At 37.3% G+C, this 27,905-nt stretch overlaps 1 protein-coding gene across 5 annotated transcripts in view; it reads right to left on the bottom strand.

The window, feature by feature from the left end:
- Gnpat (dihydroxyacetone phosphate acyltransferase) overlaps positions 1 to 25,835 on the bottom strand; it is a 56,995-nt gene extending 31,160 nt beyond the window's left edge. Inside the window, exons 1-6 of one of the 5 annotated variants that reach the window (XM_083137888.1) lie at positions 25,696 to 25,835; positions 14,151 to 14,366; positions 8,541 to 8,717; positions 7,144 to 7,273; positions 6,455 to 6,658; positions 4,564 to 4,715 (exon numbers count right to left, since the gene is read on the bottom strand). In XM_083137888.1, the coding sequence (XP_082994014.1) occupies positions 4,564 to 4,715; positions 6,455 to 6,658; positions 7,144 to 7,273; positions 8,541 to 8,717; positions 14,151 to 14,366; positions 25,696 to 25,698 (882 nt within the window). In that variant the 5' untranslated portion in view covers positions 25,699 to 25,835. Of the gene's footprint in view, positions 1 to 4,563; positions 4,716 to 6,454; positions 6,659 to 7,143; positions 7,274 to 8,540; positions 8,718 to 14,150; positions 14,367 to 14,828; positions 14,997 to 15,019; positions 15,125 to 25,588 lie in introns of those variants that run through there. The other 4 variants (XM_083137887.1, XM_083137890.1, XM_083137889.1 and 1 more) reach the window with 4 other exon arrangements.
- Positions 25,836 to 27,905: the final 2,070 nt, after the last annotated feature.

The following is a 27,905-nucleotide window of genomic DNA, read 5'->3' as shown; positions in this document are numbered from 1 at the left end:
AGGGCGGAACGCCCCATGTATATATATCATATCGCAATTTCGATGTTTGTACTTGTGAACCCTTCAGGTTGATCCTGCTGTATATATTGCATGGCAATTTTTTTCTTGGGTGCTGCTTCCCAAGTTTTTTTTAATAACTTATTTAAACATTTGAAAGTGTATGAACATACTCCGCGTTTCCTGACCTATATGCAATGGAACTGACCTTGCCCAGGAAGCAAAGATACATTTTCTGCTCTCTTACAAGTGCTACAGTGTTTGCGTGTGCTCAGTGTGTACAGTGATAAACACCGCTACGGTGACGCCATGAGATATGGCGAGTCAGCATCAGCTGACCCCGCGTAGTACGCGTGCCATCAATGTTGTTTATAATCCAGCATGTTAAGTTCTTTAAGTGCATGATTTTTGGTTGTGTGTAAAATTTATTTTTCCTTACACCCACCCTTGTATAATAGTAATTTTTCTTTGGGTTGGTGTAAATAAATTATCTTCTAGAGTTGACTGGTATGGCTGGGCTCGCGTTACAAAAAATTAACTTCCCTGCGTGAATTTAATATTTTGCCCCAGGCAGGTGTGTCGTATCATGCCCAAGGCATGACTCGAATCCGGGACCCCGGGCGCCATAGTCCGATAGCCTAATCATTTCATAAAAAGGGCCCGAGTATGAAAGAAGCTGGAAAGAGCTTCTTTCAAGCAAATGCCACCTGCGATCTTCAGCGGATGTAAAAAACCGCTGATACGAATTCTTCCGGAATCGCAGGAAGATACTGCAAACACAGCCTTACGCTGAAAGCACCGTTATTGAGAGACGCAGTCTCTCAACGGCCGAAGTTCGAATTTTGTTTAAATAGCTCGGGAGAATATTTCTCTCCCCAGTCGGTATCTGAAATCTATCGCGTGCACAGTTAGCGCCTCGGAATTATACAAGTTGTTGAACTAAGAAAGTTATGGCGTGATTAGTTGTTACCAAACGTTACAAAAGGAGTTACAGCGAGGAGTAGTACGCTATCGGAAAGGAGTTTTATTTCAGGAGAGTTCATCAGAGTTTCATCAACGAACCAGAGAGTTGATCGTCACTTCCAGATCTACAGGTAACGAACGTTCCTCTATCCTTGTCTTTCATTCTCTCACACCCTTGCCAGACCAGTCAATTATAGTGTTTAAAGTTAATCGTGAGTGTTCTTATTTCACGGGGCTAGCCCCCTTGCTTGGTTAAGTGTAGACGTAGCTTTTCAGAGTTATACACCCTCTTACGATACACCTCTCGCAGCCAAATAACTTCGAATATCAGGCTTCACATAGCCTATCTACGATCCCTTAATTTAAAAACAATCGGACTTTGTACGAAATAACGAAGCGAAAGTGTAAATTCATCAATGATCTTGCAAAAAAATATCCAGCTTTTAGAGTATGGAAGAAACGAATATGAGGTAAAGTGTAAGGTGACTGTCACTTTCCCCTCCTGTTGAAAGAGTGCAAAAATGTTCGTGGCATTAAAATCATATTTCCTGACACAATCTAAACTACCAAAAATTTAAGTTATGTTTTTGGAAGTAAGACAAAGCGAAGCTTACTTGACACATTTGCATTCATTTATGGTGATATTGCATTCTAATATCCAAGAATTGTAAAAAGAGTAAAATTCTGTCCTTCAAACTACAGATATTCTTAATTATGATTGTCCTGTGCTAAATAATATGATTAGGAGATAGCTTTCGTTGCTTAAAGGTAATAGGAAATTATTTAAAAAATCATCACATTTATATTGATTAAATTATGAGTAGGGACATGAAGTTTATGTTTTAACGATAACACCCAATACTTGAAGAAAGCACAATAAAGTGTCTAAAATGGATTTGAGTAAATTAAGGAGGCAAGTTTTCGGTGTTTTGGAATCGCGAAATAACTTGAATTATGCCATTTTTCAGAATAACACCGAATTTTGCACTTTAACATGAAAAACGTCGCGAAATATGCGATATATACTAGGGTAACACTTATTTTGTTCAAAAAGTACTACCTGAAGTGCTATTTGATCTGTCGTTTCTAGTCTAGCTGGTGAAAGTTCGATTAAATCGAAATTGTCACTTCATTATTGTACAGGGTGGTCCATATGTGTTGTTACCCCCTCGAATCAATATCTTGCTATCTATAATTCAGTGTTTCTTTTGAAGAGATGGCTGACACAAGCTCCTACAATGTAGAAGAGTGCCTTGTTGTCAGTGTTTGGGCCCATGAACGTCCACATACCGGCAAGACCATGGAGAATGTGCGACGAGATTTCACAAGACGATTCCAAAAAAGTGCACCACCAAAAGTGACAATACTGCGTTGGGAAAAGAAACTGTTTATGTTGGGATGTATCAAAGACAAACCGAGGCCTGGCACCAACCAAAAGACAGAACACATGTGCAAGAGACGAGGCATCTGTGCTTCGGTCACCACAGAAGTCACTGCGCAAAAGGTCTGCTGAGCTTGGAATCCCGAAAACAACAATGTTACAACACACGAAGAAGGATCTTCGATTGAAATCCTTTAAACCAGCAAGTGTCAACGAGCTCAGTGATTATGACATGCGTAGACGACATGCAGCATGTGGAAGAATGTTGGAGGTATTTCCGACACTGCCGCAGCAGGCTGACCTTTTCTTCTCCGATGAATGCCCAATATATCGAAGTGCACGTGCAAGGAATGTGTATTTCTGGTCCAAGGAAAATCCGCATTATTACGAAGAGCTGGAAAACAATCCCCCACATGTGATGCTCTGGGTCGCTATGTCCGCTAAACACTTGATAGGTCCCTGTTTCTTTGATGGCGTAGTCAATCAACACTCCTATCTCGCCATGTTACGGGCATTTTTTGTTCCACAGCTCCAAAGAATGAATCTCCTGGGACGTTCCTGGTTTCAACAGGATGGAGCACCGCCTCACTATGCCATCGCTGTCCGGGAATATTTAAGTGAAGTGTTTCCCAATAGGTGGATAGGATGCGGATCGGTACATCATCCGGCGCCTCTGGATTGGCCTCCCAGAAGCCCTGATCTCTCGTCTTGTGACAATGTCCTCTGGGGCATTATTAAGGAAAAGGTATCACAACAACGATACCAAACAACAGAACAATTAAAGGATGCTATTAGGGCAGCCTTTCAGACAACAATCACGAAAAATTTGCTTCGCAAAATCTCACACAGGTCATGGCGCCGTGTCATTTTGTGCCATGAAAATAATGGTGGTCATACTGACCTTTTGGATGCGTGAACAACATCCTGGTTGACGCTGAATCCATACATCAACAAATTGTTATATTGTTATTATCATAATATAAAATTATGTAAAATTGTTGGTGTTACACGACATGTGGAATGAATGGCTACCTTACACTTCATTATATTATATTATATTATTATAAAGTTGTATTATTATCAAGTTATGTAAAATTATGGGAGTAACAAGACATATGGACCACCCTGTAGTTTGCCGCTGATATGACTGACAGTAGGCTATTTAACCTCTTGCTGAAATAGAATTTGCTCGGGGCAGGGGGGGGAGGATCTTCCCAGAAGGGAAATTGATTAGGAACGGGAAAATTTTCAGGGAGAAGCACCTTTTGTGTTTTGGGGGAGGTTGTGTATGCGTCTAATTTGAGGTCACAGAGGGATTTTCCTGGCATTGTTGGAGAGAGTTATATGTATGACTATTTTCAAAGATTTTCAAAGATTTGGGTGATATCATTCAATAAACATTTCATATTTACTGGCTGATGAGACGAAATAGTTTTCCAAATGGAAGAAATTTGGTAATTCCTAACAAAGGAAAGACTTAATTTTTTTTTTTTTGTCATTAAAACTAAAATTTGCCTCAATTTTCCAGAACTAAAGCAATGTGAAAATCTTAATCATAGAAGGAACAGTAAATATGCATGTAAAAATAACCGATTTTAAATTAATAACAGCGAATTTTGCCCTAAACCGCGAAAAATAATGCCGAATTGCAGTAAAAAATAACATCGAAATTCAGTTGAAAATAAAACGAAAACTTCACGTCCCTAATTATGAGTAATGGCAAATGAGTTGAAAATGTTTGCGGTGTCCTCTTTTTTATGACTTTGTCCTCCTTTCTCACCATGCTCTGTCCTCTTTTTTACATGTATGTGTCTGGTCACCCTACATACAGCACAGGTAGAAAGGTTCTAAACACAATTCTTAATTTTCAGATTTTTTTTAATTGGCCAAAAAAAAACCACCTTCTCACCAATTTTGTAAAACAACTTTTCTTAATATTGAATAGTCCTACAAATATGATCCTGGTCTTGTTTTGTAAGCTCTTTGCAGCTGTTTTTAAAACCAATTACCACTGTGAACTCACATTGCAAAACAGATTTTATGCAGATTAATATTCAACGGAGTAGTAATGTGTGTTGAATGTCACAACAGTGCCTGTGCTGTTCCACACTACCTGACTCAACAGAGACGTATGTGTGGGCTATCTGGTGACGGCAGCACATGCAATGTAGCCACGTTCAACGTGCAACTACCAACAATAATATAACATTTAGCTCACTTACAGAAGTAGACTCCTTTGGTTTGGGAACACCAAGCAGTTCATATGCATATAATGTCTCCTCAAGTGTTCTGTCATAACTAATATTCACAGGAACTATCATCAAATCTGGCAATTTGCCAGTGAAATACAGTTCTAATACTGCTGTCAGAAATCCTGTGAAATCAAAGTAAATTATTAATTAAGAAATTAACACTCACCCTGTAAGAAAAAGAATGAAAATTTTGAATCTACTTATTGATTTAAAAAACTGCACCTGTCACATATAGAAATGAATCGTAAAAGAATGCAAAATTCTCAAACTAATTTACATCGAAATGTATTTATTTTTCCTGATAAACACATTGTATTATTGTTCCCATAATTAACCTAGCAATATAAACACATATATTACATATCTAATATATACATATGGCATTTTCAAAGTTAGAATCAAATAAACATAGGAAACAGTAGCTGTAAATCAGTGGTGAATTCTGATAACTTGACCTGGATTACTGCAACAATTATTATTTATTGAATACATTTATTATATATTAATTAGATATAACATAAATAAAACACCTATGCAGGCATGCAAGGAAAACAATAAACAGTCAGACAATTTCCAAATTTTCTGGCAATTTCTATATATACAAGGTAGGTACTGAAAGTCGTGAGCATTGTTTGATTACTCTCAGGCCTTCACCATTTCGGTTGAAACCACACGTATGACAGGTACAGCCATCTTTTGTCCACTGCATGAACCGCATGCTGGCACATGCGTACTTTCGCTGTCAGTGCTGTCGGTAAAATAAAAAGGGTGCTCACAGACAGTTTGTTTCGTCGACGTGCAGTCGTGAAATTTCTTGTTAGTGAAAACGTTGGAGCTACAGAACTTCTATGGAGATGCCTTCAATGGGTTACAACACAGTGAAAAGGTGGGTGAAACATTTTAGAGATGTTAACACAGACATTGTTGATAAGCCTCGTTGCAGCAGACTGAAAACAGCTTCCCCGCACAACAAGGATCGGATTGACGAGTTTATCCAAAGTGACAACTGCACTAGAAATTTCACATTATCTGAACACTGAACACAGTGCTACACCGGACATCGTAAAGGCTCTTGGTTATCACAAGCACAATGTCGTTTTGCAAAATACAGCTGGAAATTAAAAAGATGGGACGGGAGCTAATGGCCACCCTCCTTACATTCCAGACCTAGCCCCATTCGACTTTCACCTGTTTGCTCTGTTGAAGAACAGCATTCAGGTTAGCAAGTTTTACAATGATGACAAGGTTCGCCAGTGGTTACGTCATGCCAAAATGGACGTTTACAAGAGTGGTACCTTCCAGGTGCTGTTACAATTGTGCGAACGTGTTGACCGATCCAGATGTTATGTGCAAAAGTAACAACAAAGTCCAAATTATATATTACCATAGGCAGAATAAAAAAAAGTTGTTTCTGACTTTCAGTAATATCACTTGACTCATTACTTTCATACTACCTTGTACATATGAAAAAAGTTAAGTTAAAAGACCACATGGTAGAATAAGCCACAGCTGAAAATAGATTAGCTGTTAGGACTCATCTACATGATGTCACACTAATATTAGGTTTAAAAGTCAGTGGAGGTGTGCTGGAACATAGGTAGGTGCATGCATGGGTGGTTGTGTATGTTTTGTATGTGCATCTTGTAACTTAGAGCAATTCCTGGGAAACTTCAATGAAACATCACTAAATATAAAAACCACTTCACAAGATTTGCTACATTGTTTTGTAACAAACTCCTGTTCATATAAAGTGGCACATATTATCTTCTAACTTTATAAATTTTGTCACTTTATATTAACCGTGTTGCCTACTTAGAGGTCAGTATTCAAAGTGTTATCACAACTAAATGACATTACTTACCAAGTTTCGGAAGCAAAGACTTTGCAGATCTACTCCTTGTACCTTCAATAAAAAATTCCACTGGAGCCTCTTTATGAAGAACATGTGTTTGCACATACTCGGTAAACAATGCCCAGTACAATTTGTCATGTCCAAAAGAGCGTCTTATGAAGAAGGCACCGGACCCTCTCAATAATCGACCAATTCCCCACATGTGAACAAAATCTAAAATTTTAAAAAGACTGAAATTAGAAGGGATGGACTCTTAAACATTATATACGAGTATGTAGAATGTTAGTATATAGTAATAATAAAATAAAATAAATATTAGTGTAAACAAATATCAATAACACAGTCCACTGTTTAAATATAATATATCAAATATTTTATTAACAGAATGATACATTCAGCTTCTTAATTACTGTCTCACTGAATACAAAACGAAACTGCACATTGAGAGACTTATTTTACAATATCATTTCTGATCCTGGAAATATTGTGAGGTTAGTAAAGTACTTGAAAATTAGTTTAAGAAGAAAATTGGCAGATCTGCATGTTTACGTGGCAATAAAATTTTTAAAATTCAAAAAATTTACAACCGTTAAATCATATTTAACAAAAATTTAAAATTAACATTTGTTTACCATTGTTAAAAGCAACTGTTTTAATTGGTAATGAACTCATTTCTATATATAAAGAGCATATCTTACCCATTCCAGCAGCAATAATTGGTAATTCAACCTTGTAATGGAAACAAACATAGGACATAAGAAGAAAATCTGCATAGCTTCTATGACTAGGAAGAAAAAGCACTGGATGGTGCTTCATAGTTTCTCGGACCTACAAAGAAAAAAATATTTTTTAGCAGTTCCATCTAACTACTAAGTACACTCAACAAAATAGTAACCAGGCCCCGACACCAATATGAATAATTCATTCTATAGATCCACCACGACATTTGAAACCCTCGCGTGGGGGCAGTGGCGCTAGTTTGCATATTTTCCGAGGTTTCAGAAAGCTTGGTAGATCTATAATGAGCTCAAGTTTCATTTTTCCACGTACTTTTTGTTCGCGATCAATTTCGTCATCAGTCTGGTGGATTCGTCAGGCATGTACTGGATTTGTTTTTAGCTCAGGGCAAACATGTTAAATGCCAATTTTTGGCATATTCTATCTGGCAAATACTTGTTGACAGATACAGTGGAACCTCGATTTTACGTTTTTCAGGGGACCAGACTGAAGAAACTTAAAATACTGGAAAATGTAAAATCGAGGAAAATTTTATAACATTTTGCTATGTTGGAACCATTAAGATTGAATGTATAATGCGGGAAAATGTAAAATGGGAGTTCCACTGTATAGCAGTTACCAGAGAATGCTTAAATTCCAGTACTGATAACTCTTCTGAACAATTTTGTATTGCTACAATATGAGTATCAGAACAGAAAGTAGTTACTTGGTGAAAATTTGTAACTTAATTTATCAAAATACAAATGATTGACCAAATACTGTGGAACCCTGACTTCACACACAACCTTGATGGCCACAAAAATTGCTCATTTCTAAGTACACCAATATCATTTAAGATTATTGATAAATTCACATTTTAAACATGAAAGTGGCATCTAATTTTTAAAAATTACCAGATCCAATATAACCATAACAGTTATGGCACACCTTTTCATTAAACACAAAACTAATAATTTTATTAAGATAGTGCATAGCAGAGAAGAAAACATGGCCCTCAAACTATATGTACATTTTTCATCACTTATGGAAACACTTGCATAGCTTGGCTACTTTGTCAGTACAATAATAGTTATTGCTATGTTTGGGTTAGGATTTTAAAATGCCTTATCTTTAATGGGACTGAAGTTGAAGTTACTGTTACTGGAAAGTTCTCACGTATACCCCAAAAGACAATTATTAAAAAAAAAAACCAAATGCTATTACACCCACAAACTAACCAATTACAGACCAAGATGAAAAAAAAAAGTTCCAATTGATATTACTGATGATTTTCCATGTCTAGAATTGTATCGGTACCTTCACAAATTGATACGAATGTTGACATCACTATTAAATCGGCCAATCAAAAGACGCTTACCTTATTCAGACTATCTTCATTAATTTTTACTTCAGAGTAGAGTTTCTTCATTACTTTTGTAAGAAATAAGCCAAACCACCGAATAATCGGAAGCTGCTTTTTGTGGGCCATTTCATCCATGATATCCCAAACTTTCTGCTCCAGCAAAACTCTGCTTTGGTTGGTTTCTTCACACAGCTAGAATACAATAGAAATAATGTTAGCAAAAGTCTCACCAATAGTTGCACAATGCAATTCCTATATATCACATAAGAGAAGCTGAAATTTGATTGATTGATTGATTTGGTGTTTCTTCCTACTAGGAGAAGGGAGTCCCAGGTTTTACCACAATGAAAGTTGTTACACAGCATAATCAATACATGTTCATCATAATATTAAAGAATCAGAAAGGTAATATTGTTCATAATAAAAATATCACAGGTTTCAGTATTCAATGCATTATTCATTGTTTCCATTGGCAGACAGTTATATTTTTTTTAAAAAAATGGCCCTAAAACACTCGCAAATTACACATAATATAATTAGAAATGTTGAATACATGAGAGAAACATTACTGTGATGTTTATGTTTTGGCTCACAAAAATTGTACTAAGACCAGAGTTTTTGGCTAGAATGCATATGGGTCAGTTAATACCGAATGGCCCATCACTGGCTGCTTGACCATTTATTTTAAAAAAATTCTTATTTTTGTTGTTCTAACCCCTATGCAAGGGTACTTCAAAGCAAGCAATAATATTTCAAAAACTTGACTTCGTTTAAAAATGGTGACCATTTTTTATTTCCTGACTTTCGGTATTTTTGTCCTTTGTAGATAGTTGTGATAATTATGATAACTCAGCTAAGAAAAATGATAGAAAGCTGTGTTAAAAAATGTTGTTTTCAGTACATTTCAAGCTTTATTTTATGTCATGTACCTTTTTTTCACAACTGCAAAAGGCTAAAATTTAAGGCCAAACCGATGTTTAATTTTGAAGAAAAATCAAAGTTTAGGATATTCTTTAGTAGGGAAGTAATGTCACATCAGAGCTGTAATTTTTTTTAGAGGAAACATATACATCCAAAGTTTTGGCAGTAATATTTGAGCTCTGCTACTGGTTTCCTCTTTTAGTTATGGTTCTTTGAAAATGTTTTTTTAAAATTTTTTCAAAGTAACTGAAAAAAAAGTTGATATTCCATGGATAACAGAGGAATTTGGTCAAAAAATGTAAATTTATGTTGTAGGTTACAAATAAATATTTCCTTTTAATGAACTCTCATACAACTAAAATTATTGTATTTATTAATCACATCATCAGTTAGTAGCTATTATGAATGAAAGGATGTGTAAGCCAAAAGTTTGTCTTACCTCTCACAAGCCCCATCTAGTTGGCTGCACTTTTTGACTCGATTTGACTCTCTTTGCACCGAAGCGTCTAGTTGGTTGCATGGTGCAACATCCAGTCTAGTTTGTTGATTTGGAGTCAAGTAGTGTATTTGGTGTCTGCATCGTCTGCACTACCTTCCAGACTGGTGTATGTATGGTCACGTGGTGTGTGCTAACTAATCAAATGACGTTTAAAGCAGCAGACAGGCATTTGTTGAATCTTCTGAACTTGAACACCGATTTCCGCCTAAGTTGGTTGAATGCCAATTCCTTGCACCACCCTGACACTGGATACACCTGCACTGCACAGAGTGTCAAAAAGTGCAGCCAACTAGATGGGGCTATAGATTACTCTTTGTGCTGTAAATATCAAATTTCTATTAGGTTCCCCACCAGAGTTTCAGAGGGGTGAAATTTTGAAAAAATGAAAAACTAACATTTTCAAAGAACCTAACTAAAAGAGGAAACCAGTAGCAGAGTTCAAATATTTTCTACCAAAACTTTGGATGTATATTTTTCCTCTAAAAAAAATACAGCTCTGATGTGACATTACTTCCCTACTAAAGAAAATCCTAAACTTTGATTTTTCTTCAAAATTGAACATCGGTTTGGTCTTAAATTTCAGACTTTGCAGTTGAGATTGTGAAAAAAAAAGGTACATGACATAAAATAAAGTTGGAAATGTACTGAAAACAATGTTTTTAACACAGCTTTCTATCATTTTTCTTAGCTGAGTTATCATAATTATCACAACTATCTACAAAGGACAAAAATACCAAAAGTCAGGAAATAAAAAATGGTTACCATTTTTAAATGAAATCAAGTTTTAGAAACTACCCTTGCATAGGGGTTAGAACAACAAAAATAAGAAAAATAAAAAAAAATGGTCAAGCAGCCAGTGATGGTCCATTCGGTTTTAACTGACTCAAATGCATTCTAGCCAAAAACTCTCGTCTTAGTACAATTTATGTGAGCCTAAACATAAACATCACAGTAATGTTTCTCCCACGTATTCAACATTTTTAATTATATTATGTGTAATTTGTGAGTGTCTTTTTTTTTAAAAAAATATAACTGTCTGCCAATGGAAACAATGGTTCATGCATAGAATACTGAAACCTGTGATATTTTTATTATGAACAACATTACCTTTCTGATTCTTTAATATTATGATGAACATGTATTGATTATGCTCTGTAACAATTTTTATTGTGTTTAAACCTGAGACTCACTATCCAACAATTACCCAAAGTGGAGTGTTTTTTTCATGACAACACATTACTTTATTTAAAGATTTTATACTTTCTTTTAATACCAGTATTTTCTATTAGGACTGTCCTCCTTCTTTCCAACAATACCTAAATCATCACATTATTCCACAGTTTTCGAGATATTGCATATCTTGTGCCAGTGGGTGCATTTGATCGTCCAGCCAATTTATGAAAATCTTGAAATTTTCAAAATTTTGTAACCAACATATCTGTTGGAGAAGTCTAATACTACATATTTGTTATATTGGACCAAGTATCTATCAGTAAAAAAAATCAAGCAAATCCATGACTATAATGCAACTTTTTGTCTTTCAATTGGGTGATTTCACATGGAATGGCCCAAATGTAGTCATTGTGCAAACTAGTTTTCACATTATAATTCTCGCAAATTTAAACTTCCTGCAAGTTGAAAACATGCAAAGGTAACAGTTCGTTATATCGGAGACACTTATCTTCAAATTTACAGGAGAAACTACGGTAACACTTTACTATACCTGAGACAGATTTCTTCAAATTTACAGGAGAAAGTACTTACGCAAATCATTTTCTGTAGCGTTGTTGATGTTCGGGAATGTAATTTTGATTCATTTTAATGCGAATGCATGTGGTTTTGTATGAAAATCTATTTCCGATGTGCTATTGCTGCTGCCGCCATTTGCTTCCTGCATGAGAGCACAATACGCTCTCGTATTGTCCGTATATGCTAAATTGAACGAAAGGAGTGCTAATGGAACCAAACCTAACAGGCCTAACCTAACCTAGTAGGCATACCTCGTCCCCGTGATGGTTTGTGGGGCTATCGTGAATTTTTGGGCTAACGTCAATGGTTTTTCTGGCTCAAGGAACGATCAACGGTAAGCTATCGCCATGTTGTGTGTGGAAATAAACAACAACAGTAAGTACTCGTAAATGTAAGAAATATACATTACTTTCCTAACAAATTCAATTATTTCACCTAAATAAGTGTTCCGGAAAGCAGAATAGTACGTTAGCAATGTAAAAAAGTGCGAAAGAAATGATTCCCAGGTGTCTCAGGTATAGTAAAGTAGTACCGAAACTACTTACGGAAATCAGTTTCTGTAGCATTGTCGAAGTTCTTCGAGGTATTTTCTTTCATCTTTCAATCTATTTCAGCCAGAAATCAATTCCCGTTGCTTCAATTTAAGCGAAAACATAACCACGCTGTTTTTTAACTGTTTGCCTAACCTAACCTTCTGTGAACGGTCCGTGGGGCTATCCGTGAATAGTTTGTGGGCTCGAACCATGACGTGCGTTCCGTAACACTTCGAGAAATGGCTTATTTTAGTGTAAAAAATATTTCTAATTGTGTGAAAACTTTAATGGCACTTTCAAATATGTTCCGCAAAACACAATTGGTAAGTACGAACCATACAAAATATCCGATTTTAAAGTGTCTCCGATATAACGAACGGATACCGATGCAAATTCTTCAAAGTACACAGCTAAGTCCCCATGCATTTTCAATATTTTAATGTCATTTTGGTATATATGCGATAACGCCCGGACACCTTTAACTCATTTATTTCCTTAATTTTACCACTGGTACTTACCTTTTCTGCATTGCGGAACATTCTTTAAGGTGAAGTTATGCCTGTCAACTTTTCATATTACGAGTGATTATTTGTCTTCCTTGTTCCGCTTGGGTAACAGACAATATGGCATGCACTCGTCATGGATCATCACGCCGTGCTTGTGTTTTGTCATTTTGGAGTGGGGTATGCAGTGTTTCAACCTTCTTAACCGAAAAATGCCTACTTTCGTGTTCATTAGGTCATCACAAACCACTGACGGATAGCACCAAAAAAACATTGCCGGATAGCCCCAAAAACCATTCACAATAGCCCCAATAACCATTCACGATAGCCCCAAAAACCATTTCTGGCAAGGTTAGGTTAGGTTGGGTTAGGGAGCGAATTTACAATATAGAGAAAGTCTCCAATTTTGTTAATTTTCGGTATACTAACTAATTTTGACCTCCTAATCACGAATCTGTTGAAAAAACCAGGGGTCACGTCTGAAAATTTGAAAAAATAGCCGATTGAATTTTTTTTTATATATAGGTGTATATGCGTAGTTTTACAAACAAAAATGTAATCTCTTGTCATTGTGTCCAACCACGCTGTTGTTTTACAAGAAAATGATTTATGATGTTCAATTCTAGTAGGATCCCTATTTTTTCGATGAATTTAGGGGTGAAATGAGTGCTAATGGAACCTAACCTAACAGGCCTAACCTAACCTCATGTGAATGGTTCGTGGGGCTACACGTGGATGGTTTTTGGGGCTAACGTCAATGGTTTGTGGGGTTACCCATGGATGGTTTGTGGGGCTACCCGTGGATGGTTTGTGGGGCTAACGTCAATGGTTTGTGGGGCTACCCGTGGATGGTTTTTGGCGCTAATGAACAATTTTTCATCAAAATGTACAATTTCCAGACGTGACCCCCAGTTTTTTACAACAGATTCGTAATTAGGAGGCCAAAATTAGTTAGTATACCGAAAATTAACGAAATTGGAGACTTTCTCTATATTGTAAATTCTTACCTAGGTTAGGTAAGCATAGTAAAAAGCAAAAGAAAACAAAATTCTCGTAAAAAAAATGCACGTTTGGAAACACTGATGAGACCGTGTGACTTTGAACGCTCTCGCCATCTGCACGCACACAATGGAAACAACGGCATAATATGGCAGGCAATGCAAGTTTCTTACGTAAAAAGTGATTAATTCTTGTTCGGCAGCATTCAAATACGAAGTTTTTAGTTTCCCGTGAAATAAAATACCTCCAAGAACGTCCAGAATGCTAAAGAAACTCATTTCAGTAAGTACTTTCTCCTGTAAATTTGAAGAAATCCGTCCAGGCGATATCGCATATTTACCGTCATTTTTATTCTCTTGCCCATCATATAAAAATATTACACCATCAGAACTCTGAACTAAAATGCATCTATCACAATTACCTGTTTAATTACATGCTGAACTCTTTCACTGCCAACAACATCTTTCTTGATCTGTCCTATACTTCTTTTCTTGAGATTGCATTCAGGATTTGGAGACCAACTCTGAGAAATCCATAAGAAATCACTTGTGTGGCGTCTTTCATCTAGTATGTCACTGAAATTATTTAAAGTCCTACTTGGCTCCGGATTCATTTTTGTGTTTTTATTCTGACAGATCTGTGAAATAGGAAATCATACAGTTAAATACATATATCTAATAATTCGAAATTAAAACAAATGTAAATTCCACTACTTATTTTTTACACAATTGAGCTTGTGGGTAGCTTAGTGCAACAAATGTGGCAAAATGTCGATATGAATGTCAATCGTTTACAAGACGGACTTTATTCAGTTAATGGAAGTTAAATGAACATACCCATTGGCATACTATTAAGAATGCGTTTAAAAACTGTACAAGAATCAAGTCTGAATTTGTGTGGTAACCCCTATACGCCTTCATGGCGTGGTGCTAACCACAGGGGAGCACTTTACCTTTTTACCTGAATTTTGACAAGACCTTGCACTAGCCTGTAAGAAATGAAGCAAGACAAACGTATGGCACAAACGCAATTTCAAGTCTAGCACCATTTGGAAGCAAAATATATATTATCTCGTCACCTTCGAAAACAATCAACTTACACTATTAATATTGGAACCAGTACAACAACATAAACTTAACATCAACCATTTGATGTGTAGGTTCTTACTATTACTACCATTCGTATTTGCTGTTGGGTTAGCTACGGTCTTCCACGTGTGCTCTACAAGTCTGAATTCTGCGCAATTAAAACCATAATGTGTGCACGCGAAAAAGATAATACAAAACTTACAACGCACCAAAATACTGAAAGTTTCTCTACGAACTGAATTGTTTACGTGGGACACTCCCACAATCAATTCCCACAACCTTCCGTCTGCATATGCACCCGGCTCTTCTCTCGGTACTGGCGTCTGCTCAAGGCTTCTCTTTTACTTGTGTTACACAAATTAATCATGATCGTAGTGTAAGGATTAATTAATATCATCTTTCAATTCTAATTGTAACTACATCATACGGTTTATGTCTTATCAATGTAAATGAAAAGAACTAAAAACCTAGTGTGTGATAGTAACTCAAAATTTGATATTGTTAACTTTTAGTTTAATTGAAGTGAAGGACAAATCGTCATATTGTATTCTCTAATAAAATCCACCTTTTCTTTTGTTTTTTATTTTTACATTTTAGAAATACAGATTTTTAGCTAGAGAATGTCTGAAGTAAAGTAAGGAAATCTGTTTTCTGCATCATTTCCTCCCATTTCTCTACCTTTGAGTAGGTCGCTCGAAATAAGGCCCTGATTGATGGAGATTTTTTCGGATGTCAATATTCGCTCCGAAATAGACTAGAAATGCTCTTGGAGCGTCATGTTTCGTATTTTCATAGGTATTTTTATAAGTTACGGTGCGCATGGGACAATAATGTGCGGTTGAGTTGAGTTTAAGGTCAGTGGCGGATCAATGACTTTCATTTTTCCTAGGAAAGGCAAGGGAAGGCACGGCAAGGGTGTCTCCTTTTCCGGGCGTGGACCCATGATAAAAATAAAGTCAAATTTAATTAATTCCACTTTATGCTCAGATAGGCCACTCGAGACCGGGCCTACAGTTTAAAATGTGCAATGTGCCTCCAAGGGGAATCGAACTCATTGGCAAAGTAAATGCCTGCGGGAGCCCTACGCACAACGTCGCGCGCGCGCATTATACATACACATTGGATTACGTAAAAAAAGTTTTCCCTACATAATAAAATAAACCTTATTCTAGATGATTAATAAACCAGTGGTTAAATATTATTAACCTGCAAGTCAGTCACTATCCACACACCCCAACAACCCCTATGTTTTTCTGAAAGGCTCAATTTATGGTTAGCCCGACCCTGTGGCCGAGTGGTTAGCACATCGCGCTGCGACGCCAAGGGTCCCGGGTTCGAATCCAGGTCGGGTTTGGTTGTTTGTGAATGTCCATTCATCCATTTCATCACTCATCCCCATCTTCGCAAATTAGCCAAGAGGCACAAAACGCGAAGTAAAATAAACTAAATCAATCAATCAATCAATCAATTTATGGTTATTATTTTTTTCTTTGTAAACCTAAACACGAATTTATACCGCCCAGATTAAATATTCTGGTAAACCTCTGCTGCAGCAAATATCTGGTTGGGGGGTCTCTTTTTGGCATTGATAAAATTCCGCCATTTGCCCCCCCCCCCTTTCGGGGTGCTGGTGTTATGTAGAGTGGGATCCATGAGTATTATCGTGTAAATTGTCCATCACCATTTTCGTGCACTTTATTTGACCCAACAACAGCTTAAAGAATTAAAAGAAAACTCAAAAAAAGCTGTTGACGACTTCTGCACCAGCATACATAAAAATCCATCACTTAGAAACACAAGAGAAAAATTAATGAAAATAGTTATGGACAATTTGCCGAGCAATACTAGTGGATCCCACTGTGCAACAAGATAGTTCTTACATTACAGTAATTTTTAATAATATTTGTGGCCCTCCCCGATGGCCCAGTAGTAGCGTCGTCGCCCTGTAATCAAGGGGACCCGGGTTCGATACCCGGTGGAGGCACATAGTGGTTCGGATTGTACTTTAAACTGTAGGTCCAGTCCCAATTAGCCTTACTTTGCATAAAATGGACATAAAACACCAAATCAATGAACAATTAATAATATTTGTGCTTTTTCGTGGGCAAATATTCTAGCGAAGTTCATACTATTCATTGTTCACACGTTCATTTCCGAAGACTCATGGAAGAGCAGACAAAATATTGAAAATTCGTATTTCACATCACTGTAAGGGGGAAGATATGAACACCTCCCCCTATCTTTATTTCGGACAGCATGCCTTCCTTACTGCTTTCGAAATAAACCATAGAAAATGATAATTTGATCACGGCCGGTTTAAGGGGTAGCGTTTAAGCATAGAGAAGATAATTATAAAATTATCTTCTCTGTGGTTTAAGTAATCCCCATCCCCAGTAAGTAACAATTATACATCAATTAACACAGAGTAGACGACGATCAGCACTCTCTTGACAATTTAAACTGTAGTTCATCATTATATCTAAAACTTAACTATAAATCATCACTAGGATACGAGTAAATTAGCCTCCTCTTAACTTCTAAAATGAAGTGATCAAGATGCATAGACGTTGTGTATACGACGTCTCTCCATAAGAGCCCCTTGAACTTAATTCTTTTTCCCTGGTATCTGAGGGATTTTGTTGTGTTTGGGTTCCTGCAAACTGCGTCGGCCGCGTTGGTGAGAATTATTGTATGTCAGCAATCTTCTCACTCGGCGTGATCTGGCTACATTGTGGCTTACAACCTCCAAAACGTCTAAAATAAATTTTAAATTGCTAATCAATACAGGAGTTTAGAGTCTACCGCAGATAATTCTGCCGTGCGATGCGCGAAACAACTAAAGAGGCAGTGTTGCTAATGGAGCAGATAGAAAAATCGCTGCAGTGCGCCGATGCACAGCTGTTACGTACAACAATAAAATTAGAGAATTCAGGTCTATCTAACGTTGAGTTTTAAACGTCATGCATTATACCAGGACTAGGATTAATATGTACTAACAAGTGGCTTTGTATGTAGCTACATACATATGGACTAAAAATTCGCAAAATATGAACTAACACATAAGTAAAATTACCAAAAATGCTGCAAAGAAGACTTCTTCATACGATTCCTTATTTGAGTGATTTCAAACAAAATAAAAGAATATATATATTATTTTTCATTGCATTAATGCACTGGTGGCGTTCTAACTTTTCACTCCCAAAACCCGTATACACTGGTATGGAACTGCAACGGCAGATAATAACATGCCAACGTGTTAAACCGCTACAATTGCACCATAACACTCCTCCTGAAGCAGTATTATTATTTCCTCTCTGAGATCGGCGACAGTCGATTGCCTTTGTTGTACATTTACAAAGGATGCCGGCTTCCACAACAATAACAAGTACATATACTGCCACTAGACGATAAGCTGCGCGGCTTTTTCTTTTGTTATGAACCAGGGCCGGCGCTAGTCATTTTGCCTCCCTGGGAGGTGGCGGCAGATGCCGCTCTATTTCGACCCCCCCCCCCCCCCGCGGTCATTACGCAGCAACGGAAAATTGAAAATCAATATATTCCTAACTAAAACATCAAAATATAAAATAAATAATGAGATTTCTTATGCTATTTCAATACTATTCAGCGCAAAAGAATATCTCGCTCGATCACAGTTTTCAATAGGCTTATTTTTTTCTTCTCTTCAAATTTTGCCGCTCTGGGCGATGGGACGGTTAGCCCTCCCCTTCCGCCGGCCCTGCTATAAACTTGGTCACCCATCAAAGCATGGCAATTTTAACACAGAAAACAATATGTATCGCATTAAGCAGCAAAAATGACAGCCTCCTCTATGCAATTTCTACAAGAACACGTGCCGGAGCCAGAGTTGAAATGATGTTGGAGCCACATAATTTATTTATTTTGAATAATTCCAAAATTATGAAATATGAACAATTTGTTGCTGCTGTTCGCTGCTCTCTTGCCAAAATGCTTTATTGGGATGCTAACACCATGACTGGCTTCCTCCTTCATGATTGATTGATTGATTGATTTAGTTTATTTTACTTCGCGTTTTGTGCCTCGTGGCTAATTTGCGAAGATGAGGATGAGTGATGAAAGGATGAAATTGATGAATGGACATTCACAAACAACCAAGCCCGACCAGGATTCGAACCCGGGACCCTTGGCGTCGCAGCGCGATGTGCTAACCGCTCGGCCACAGGGTCGGGCGCTTCCTCCTTCATGAACTCGTGCACGTTGCTTAGAATTTCCCGAGCTTGGCTATGCAAGGTTTTTGATTTCAACTTCGACAGAACTGGAGGCATTATGGAATTTAACGTTCATTAGCAAACACACACTTTTACATACACACACGCAATACACGCACACAACGTCAAACCGGTCAAATACTTAGTATAAAATAAAAATATGGTGCTTCCAATCCAACAAAACTCACCGCCACTTTACCTGCCTTTTCCCCTTCCGTGACAGAAATAGTGCTTCATTATTACAGTTGGCAACACTAGTTACTAGCTAGCCAATGAACATGCACTGCATAAAAGAAGCAAGCACTACGCCGTGCTATATTGCCACATTAGCGTCCCTACCGAACGGTGGGAACCGCGAGCTGGAGCGCTATTCAATTGTTTTCAATGATGTTTGCGCGAGTGTGTCCAGGAATGGAATGACAATGTGGCAACAATAGCGAAGGTTTTCGAGCAGGGTAGAACACATGATGCTAAGAGAGAGGGAGACGAAACGAAAATTCGTTTCTACGCAACGGCAAATTTACGTGTGTGGCACTCTACAACGATTGCTCCTTCAGATAACTGAAAAAGACAACGTCCCCTTACTCCCCCCCCTCCACCAAGACGACTAAAACTAACAATAAATCATCAATTAACATAAGTATAAAACGGTGCTTCCCCTTGACCTCCAAAATTAAGTAATCACTCTCAGAAACCACTTCCAAAAATTATCGATAAACCTAGCGGACCGCAGTTAGTCACCCGCCCTCTCCGAAAGAAGGTAGTTAGTCCGCCACTGAATTTAATACACTTTTAGATAAATCATAAGTGTAACTACTAGTGTGCTGCATCTAGGCTTTTTTGCTCGATTGTAGTGATGCATCTTGTGGGAACTTTTTGTATTTCACAGAATGAACGGATTAACCAGCCACAGACAGAAGAGAAATGCGCAATGCCTGATCCGTCGTGCATGCACTCTACTTCATAAAAAATCCACACTTTTCTTGTTTCTAACATCAAACAATTATCTGATACGAAATGGAGGACCACGCTTTTGCATTGAAGCATGCATTTCTACATGTCTGTGAACTTGCCTACAAGATGTGAAAGATCAGTGTTGCAATATGCACGTATAAAGATCAACGAGCACAGATACTCGAAACAACGTGAGAAACAGACAAGTAGTAAGGAGTTCATTCACGTACTTAATGTTAATAGAAAGAACTAATATTTTCACCAGACCTGATACAATTTTACAGATTCAGCATGGAATGAACGTTACAAATGGATTTAGGGAGAATGGCAGACGTTCAAAATCGTTTGAAAAAACTGTTCCTATTTTGGGTCGGGTGAGAATACGCACACTTTAAAAAAAATATTGTGTTCTTCTCCTCTCCGATCTCTTACTCAAATCTTTGCAGATGTAGCTATATCTTGTAACATATTAGATATCAATGTATTCTTAGCTCTTGAAGAAGATTACTGTACGTGTAATATATTAAAATGTTACTAAATTAAATAATTTAAGGCTTATACGAAACGAAAGTTCTTATTTTGGTGTAATATCGTTTCTTAACCTGTTAAATTTAAGCAGTTGTGCATTCAAGAGGTACTCAAAATGATAATTCACAATAACTGCTGTTTTTCATTTATTTATTTTATTCTTGTGCATGACTTGCTCGGAAGCTAAAGTTGCTTTTAAGACGATAATCCAAATGGATGTCTGATATTCGAATGAAAAGTTTCGATGGCTCAGATCTGTTATTACTAGGGCTTGGAAGTTGAGGAAAAATCCTTTTTTCTCCTAGTGTCCGAAGACGAGGCCCAACATAATATATGTTCATTTTGGGTCATTGCAGGCCAGAAAAAGGTGGGTTTTATTTGTCCTTTTTTGCCTTTTCCGGCGTTTTTTTTGGCTTATTGGTCCTTTTTTAGCCTTTTTTAAGGTCTTAACGGATTTTTTTTTTTTTTGCAACTTCACCTTCTTTCGACTACGTTTTTACTACTCATTCTCAATTCGAATCATCATCAGTTCATCACCTCTTAAACATCCTTTCTGTAGCAAAGAGAGAAAAAAGATAGAAATAAATATATTTGAACCATCCCTGAAACGAGAGAAAACATTTTTGGACGACTGAAGCAGGTACGGTACAAGGTCCTTTAACCGTAACTTGTCTGGAAGGTCGCGCTGTAAGTGGCAACTTTCTCTTGTTTTGAAACTTTCAGCACGGTGTATACGACCAGACAGCACGCGCCTGCAAAGATCTCAAGTGAGATAAGGAGGTGCCGCCCATATTCATTAAATATGTAATTAAAACTGAAGTTATTAATTAATTTGGATCTAATTTATACGTCCTTTTTCCGTTTTTAGGTCTTCTTTTTGAAAATATAAGGTCTTTTTATAGGTCTTTTTTTGGCAATTTATAGGTCTTCAACTTCCGAGCCCTAGTTAGTTATTACCTTTGAATCAAGGTGTTCTGAATTCGATTCAAAGGTTTATATTCTAATTTAAGCTGTAGGTCGAATACCGATTACACTATCGAAGAAAAAGGCGAGCTTAAAAGGGGAAGAAGTTGTTTTTTAAAAAATACGGACTCAATTGGGAAGTGACTAGGTTCATTTATATGCTTTATTAAAAAAAAATTTAATGCACAATGACCTTGTTAATTATATGCGTATTTTGCGAATATACTCATCATACAAAACGCCAAAAAAAACTAATTAAACGACTTTGTTGGCGTCTGCCAAAGCTCCAGCTTAGCCTTAAGTGCTTCTCTAAATTAAATTATCACCCATTCCCTCTCCCCCCATAACTTAAAGTTATTAACTTTGTCAAAAGGTGTCCGGAAAACTTTGCTTATTGGCCGATGGAGAGTTTGTTGAAGTTAGAGATGGTGAGGAGATGAGAGAAATCTTGTCCTGGAACAACTTTTAAATGAAATATTTTATTTGTATCCTGCCTCCTAGAGTTACATCTTTGCGATTCCAGCCCTTCCGAAAAAATCCTGCGTATGCTAGTGCACTCCGCACATAGTCTTCTGCATTGAAATATAAACTGTACGCATTTTTGAATGCTTTATATTGCTAGGTCCTCCTCCGTGGCCATGCTGTCTAAGGCGCTGTGCTTTGGACTCCGACTGCGTGACGGCATGGGTTCGAGTCCGCCTGGGTTCAGTCTCCAGCTTCTTCGCCTGTGTATAGGACCAGCGGCAACCCACCATGGTGAGGTAATTGGGGAGCTACGAGTGAGTAGCGTAACCTGGTCTCGGAAATCTCCTATAACGGCTGAGAGTTCGACGTGCTGACCCCACGTCACCCCGTTACCGGTTGAAGATCTCCTCCACACCTCTAGGTAGTATTGTGGGAGGGAGACTGGCAGTCGAGAGATAGGCCAAGGGCTGTCGCGCTATGTGTTGTTGAATATTATTATTTATATTGCTAGCATCTTTACGCTTGCAAGCACGAATTCACTGGTCACAAAGGAGACGAATCCCTTAGAATATTACTGTACGAAATGTTTGTTTTTCGTATCTTTGGTCCTCAACGGCAGAAACTAGTAGTATTCTCTTAACTAAACAGCTTAGTATATTTATAAGCACAATACAACTTTTCTCATGTGTAGAAACTGCTTATGAATCGTTGATATGGAAAATGCTGCTTGAATAGTGTAAAAAAATCACATAAGCTTTTCCTAATTCAGATGAATCACAATTTTGATAATCTTCTATGTCGAAAGAAATAAACTAAACGCTCTCTTATGACACAACAGAATATAAGTAAAAACATTAGTAAAGTATTATTCCTCAGTTGAAAGATTGAGTTCTGAGACATCATTGTTTTTTGAGAAATGATGAGGTTTCAATTTCACAATTACGTAATGTTATAATTTTTAACTATTCAATAAATATTGATAATTTTAAAATGGATTGTACTTACTAATCATTATACAAATTAATCATAAATTATGACGTAATTATTTCTACCAGTTTTCACTCAAATAAATAGGCTACACATTTAAATTTTTCGAATTAAGTGAACCATACGATGTTTCATGAAAATATCATGTTATGCGATACAATTAAAGTGACGAAGATAATCAAAATGAGCAAAATACAAATAAGAAAAAAAATCGCTACCGGATTCGATCTTACAACCTTCAGATTGTGAAGCAAAAACCATGCCTCTGGGCTAATTTGCCAATTTTTAAGCTTGAAATAAGAATCAAAATATACTGCTTTAACAACATATAATTGCTTTTCAGTTTAAAAACTGGCCTTTGCACGTTATTTTGTTTAACGTGTAACTTTTAGCACTAATTGTGTAAAAGAGTGGCACAAAACATTCATTCTGCAGACATGGACGTCCGCAGGATTTTTCCAGGGGGGCAACATGGCATATTTTCCCCAATAATAGTGTTCATCCCTCAAAAAGCATTGCTTAAATTTGAATTTATCATGTTCGTGCACTAATTAACACACATTATTGTGGCTGAAAATAAATTATATGTGTGAAATATGTAATTTTTGGTTGACTTTCGTTTTCCAGGGGGGGCACGCCCCCCCCTTCCGGACGCCCATGTCTGCAGATCTGAAATGCTGAAGCGTGACCTCGGATTGCACATTAGATAGCTTGCATTTCTATCTGAAAATAAGCAATTTTAACTCCCTTAAAGAGAAAACCTCTATAAAGATTTTTAGTAATTACGGACCATAAATGAACTGTCACATCAATATACGAGGGTTCACTATTTATATTTTGAGCCTTGGCAACACTGATTGAAGTTAGGCACGATTTGACGTTTGCACGGAATCGTCTGGCATTATTGACCATAACGTACTTCAAATGTTTTGTCAATAGCTTCATTTGTGTTGTTTATGTTGCCTTGGAGATTGCACGACAACAATAAAATGATTAACTCGTGAACATTTTCGTGCGACGATTTTTTACAATTTTCGACGTGGATTATCAAGACAAGAGTGCATCGATCAACTTACTTCCATATTTGGCGATGAAGCCCCATCCTTTGCCACTGTGAAACGCTGGTATAACGAATTTAATCGTGGCCGCCATTCGCTCACCGACGAGATTCGCGAAGGTCGTCCAAAATCAGTTGTTGTTCAAGAAAACATTGATGCTGTGCAAAACCTAATACTGCAAGATCGTCATGTGACATACTGTGAGATTGAGGCAACCATAGGCATTAGTTCCACCAGCATATATAAAATATTACATGATCATTTAGCTGTGAGAAAGGTAGGCTATGTTCTCGTTGGATCCCACACAATTTGACAAAAACTCAAAAAGACGCTCGCGTCAATTGGTGCAAACAAATGCTCAATAAATACAATCGTGGTGCTTCAAAAGACGTATATAAGATTGTAACAGGTGACGAATCATGGATATATGCATATGAGCCGGAACGTAAACAGCAGTCGACTGTATGGGTGTTTCAAGATGAACCCAATCCAACAAAAGTTGTTCGCGCTCGAAGCACATCGAAACAAATGGTCGCCTGTTTATTTTTTCGGGAAAACTGGTCATGTGACAACTGTGCCTTTAGAGGAACGTAGAACGGTCAACTCTGAATGGTACACAACAATTTGTTTGCCAGAGGTCTTCGGTCAAATACGGAAAACCAACAAAAGTCGTCGGATCATTCTTCATCAAGACAATGCCAGCTGTCACACATCTCGTCTAACAACCGACTTTATGAACGGTCAAAAAATCGAATTGATGGATCATCCACCGTACAGTCCTGATTTGGCACCCAATGACTTCTTCTTGTTCCCGAATGTCAAGAATAAATTGCGTGGACAACGATTTTCGTCGGCGGAAGACGCCGTTGATGCGTTCAAAAACCATATTATAATATTCCATTGTATGTATACTTATAAACATATAGCATAACAACTGTATATTAATTCATGTAGGGCAAAAAGCTGTTTTTGTAGTTCGGAATCAATGTAAAAAAATGTAAGCTTAATTGTAACCCTACTTTAATAATAATAAATAATAATAATAATAATAATATTATGGAGGTGTCTCAAGAAGATTGGAAAAACTGCTTTGACAAATGGTTCGCACGAATGCAAAAGTGTATTGACCATAAAGGAGAATACTTCCAAAAACAATAAAGCAGTTTTCAATGCCAAATTCCTGTTTTTTCATTGTTAGGCTCAAAATATAAATAGTGACCCTCGTATAAGCATTTCTGTGTTCCATTTCAAGTTTTCACTTTGTGCTCTTTTTTAATATGTGGATAATGCAACACTTTTAGGTGAACTTTCGGGGGTTAGATTCACTTGATCCCAAGATTCGTCATGAGATCGCATGCATTTTGAGTAAACAAGCTTACGACCCAACCTTATATACTTCTAATAACCTTGATTGAAATGATATTTGATATTCTATATATTCGAGCGAATCACGCTCGAGCGTGGGAGATTCGATCGAGTTTGAGAGAGCGAAAGTGGTCCAGCGCAGTACTCTAGTAACTACCCATGCACAAATTATTCCTCTATCCTTTTTAGCTCGTGACGTTGTACCTTGCGTGACGTTGCTGTTTCCATGCTGAAGATGTTCCACTTTTTCACCTGCTTTGCCTGATTTACTGGTTAAGATTAGACATCAACGTCTCCTTTCAAGAACTCACCATATCAGTTTTTCTTGACACACTTTATGCAGCACAATCTCACCAAAAAATGTAAAATGCTCTTGTGAGCACTAAAACACTTATCTTCTCAACGGCTTTCACAGAGCTTGGGTATAGTTAAGATAGACCGAATGTCAGATTAACTGAACAGTAAATACGACGAAACTAAACAGGTGGGCGAGATAGTGCACACGCCAATCTTTAAAGCTCTGATGAAATCCAGTCTTTGATACGCATGATGTCATTCTGACAACGTGCTTCTCATTGATATATTCATGGTCTAGGTATTGTGTGCAGTGAGGCATGTCAACACGTTGGTAGATCTACAAGCAGTAATGAATCCATAAAAGAATGATGTGTACAAAATGACGGTTTATGTCTTCTTGCCATGTTAGTGCTTATATGCAAGATCTCTGTTTAAGCTATAAAAGTTGATCCGTGTTCTCAGAAATTTCTCGACATGTAATGGAAACATCTACCTAACTAGCAAAGCAACTATTCCAAGAGATTGTTTTTGTAGCTTTCAAGATGAACGATTTTACCAAGTGTGGCGAGATTTAGATTTCTTTTGTTATCAACTCAAAGGATACCTTGGACTCAGGCACGTAGCCAGGGGGGGCTAAGGGTGAAGCCCCCCGAAACACTAGAAATATCTAATTTTAATAATGTATAGTGGTAATTACGCGTAATTTTACTTCCTTAGCAGGAGTAAACATTATATCGAAAAAGGGTTTAGTGTATAATAGAGGAGCCAGGCTACATTTTTATATTCTACCATTTAATCCAAAGAATAAATGGATCCACAGCTCTCAAAATGTGTAATTTTCTTTGTGAGAGGTCACACAATATAAACTTTATGACCTAACTCTTAAAGCCTTTTTTAATGGAATGCGTAAAAGTTAAATAACAAAATACAATAACTATGAATTTCAGTACACTAACTGTACAAAATATATGAAAAATAATGGACAACACTTGTTTTGGCTATTTACTCATACGTGGATCGAGTAGCAAAGTCTCTCCATTTGTATAATAATAATAATAATAATAATAATAATAATAATAATAATAATAATAATAATGAGTCATCGATGACTCATCTCCTCCCCCATCCCGACACGTGGCGCTTGATTAATTAACAATAGCGTCACCCCTCGATAAGGAATAAAAAACCCATTAATGTCAATTAAAAGGTCTATTGTTTGGTCTTATCTAATTCACCTTCTACTAAGAAGACTTAAAAACGAAATTATGACAATAGAAGCTACAAAATGGTCACAGGTTAATTCGATTCTAACGATGGAAGCGGCCCCGGCGCCCACCCAGCGTCGAATAACATGGTTACCTGGGGGAAACCCTGGGGGGTAAAGGCGGTCAGGGGCGTGATGCTGATCACATCAACCCCACTCATGACCGGATTAATAGAGCGTGGGGCGTTACCCCCACACCCCCTATACGCCTTCATGGCGTGGTGCTAAGCACAGGGGAGCACTTTACTTTTTTTTAAATGAAATTACGAAAATAACTCGGTTGGGAAAGCTGGTTATTTTCTGATTTCTTTCTAGAGATGTGTCTCTCTTGTCTCTCTTTACTCTCTCTCTCTCTCTCTCTCTCTCTCTCTCTCTCTCTCTCTTTCTTTCTCTCTTTTCGTTCCTTTTTCCTCCATGCTTCTCGCTATTTATCTCTTTAGTATCTTTCTCTCATCCTCTTTTCTCTACACTTATTTCTTTGTCAGCAGCGCTTCAATCTGTCAACCTGTGTGGGGAAGTGTTCATCGAAGGTGCCATGGCGCCAGAAGTCTCGTGTTCGAATCCTGGATATGCCATGAATTTTTTTGTCAACCCTCCCGGAATAACCTGGAGTCTCCGGGAATCGAATTCTCTCTCCCGGTCTTCCGGACAAACTTTGTCTCCCGGAATGAAAAGATTTATCATTATTATGTTGTCATTTTATATTCACATGCATTTGCCGATCGAAGAATTTTTTTAGTGCAAACCAAACAATTAACCTTCACAATAATATTTGGAAGAGTCGTGATCGTGAAAAATTAGTAATTGTTTAAATACGTTGGAGGAGGGAGAAATAGAAAGTTTTTAAACACATTGTTGCTCAAAAGCATGTCCACAGGAGCGAGAGACAACTAAAACAAAGGCATTGTTGCGTCAAAGTTTCGAAACTTCATTATTTCCCAAAGTGAACATAGTCCCCCA

This window comes from Lepisma saccharinum, chromosome 16, assembly GCF_977018435.1.
Source record: "Lepisma saccharinum chromosome 16, izLepSacc3.1, whole genome shotgun sequence".
NCBI classification, from domain to species: domain Eukaryota; kingdom Metazoa; phylum Arthropoda; class Insecta; order Zygentoma; family Lepismatidae; genus Lepisma; species Lepisma saccharinum.
This window is presented reverse-complemented; position numbering and strand designations above follow the sequence as displayed.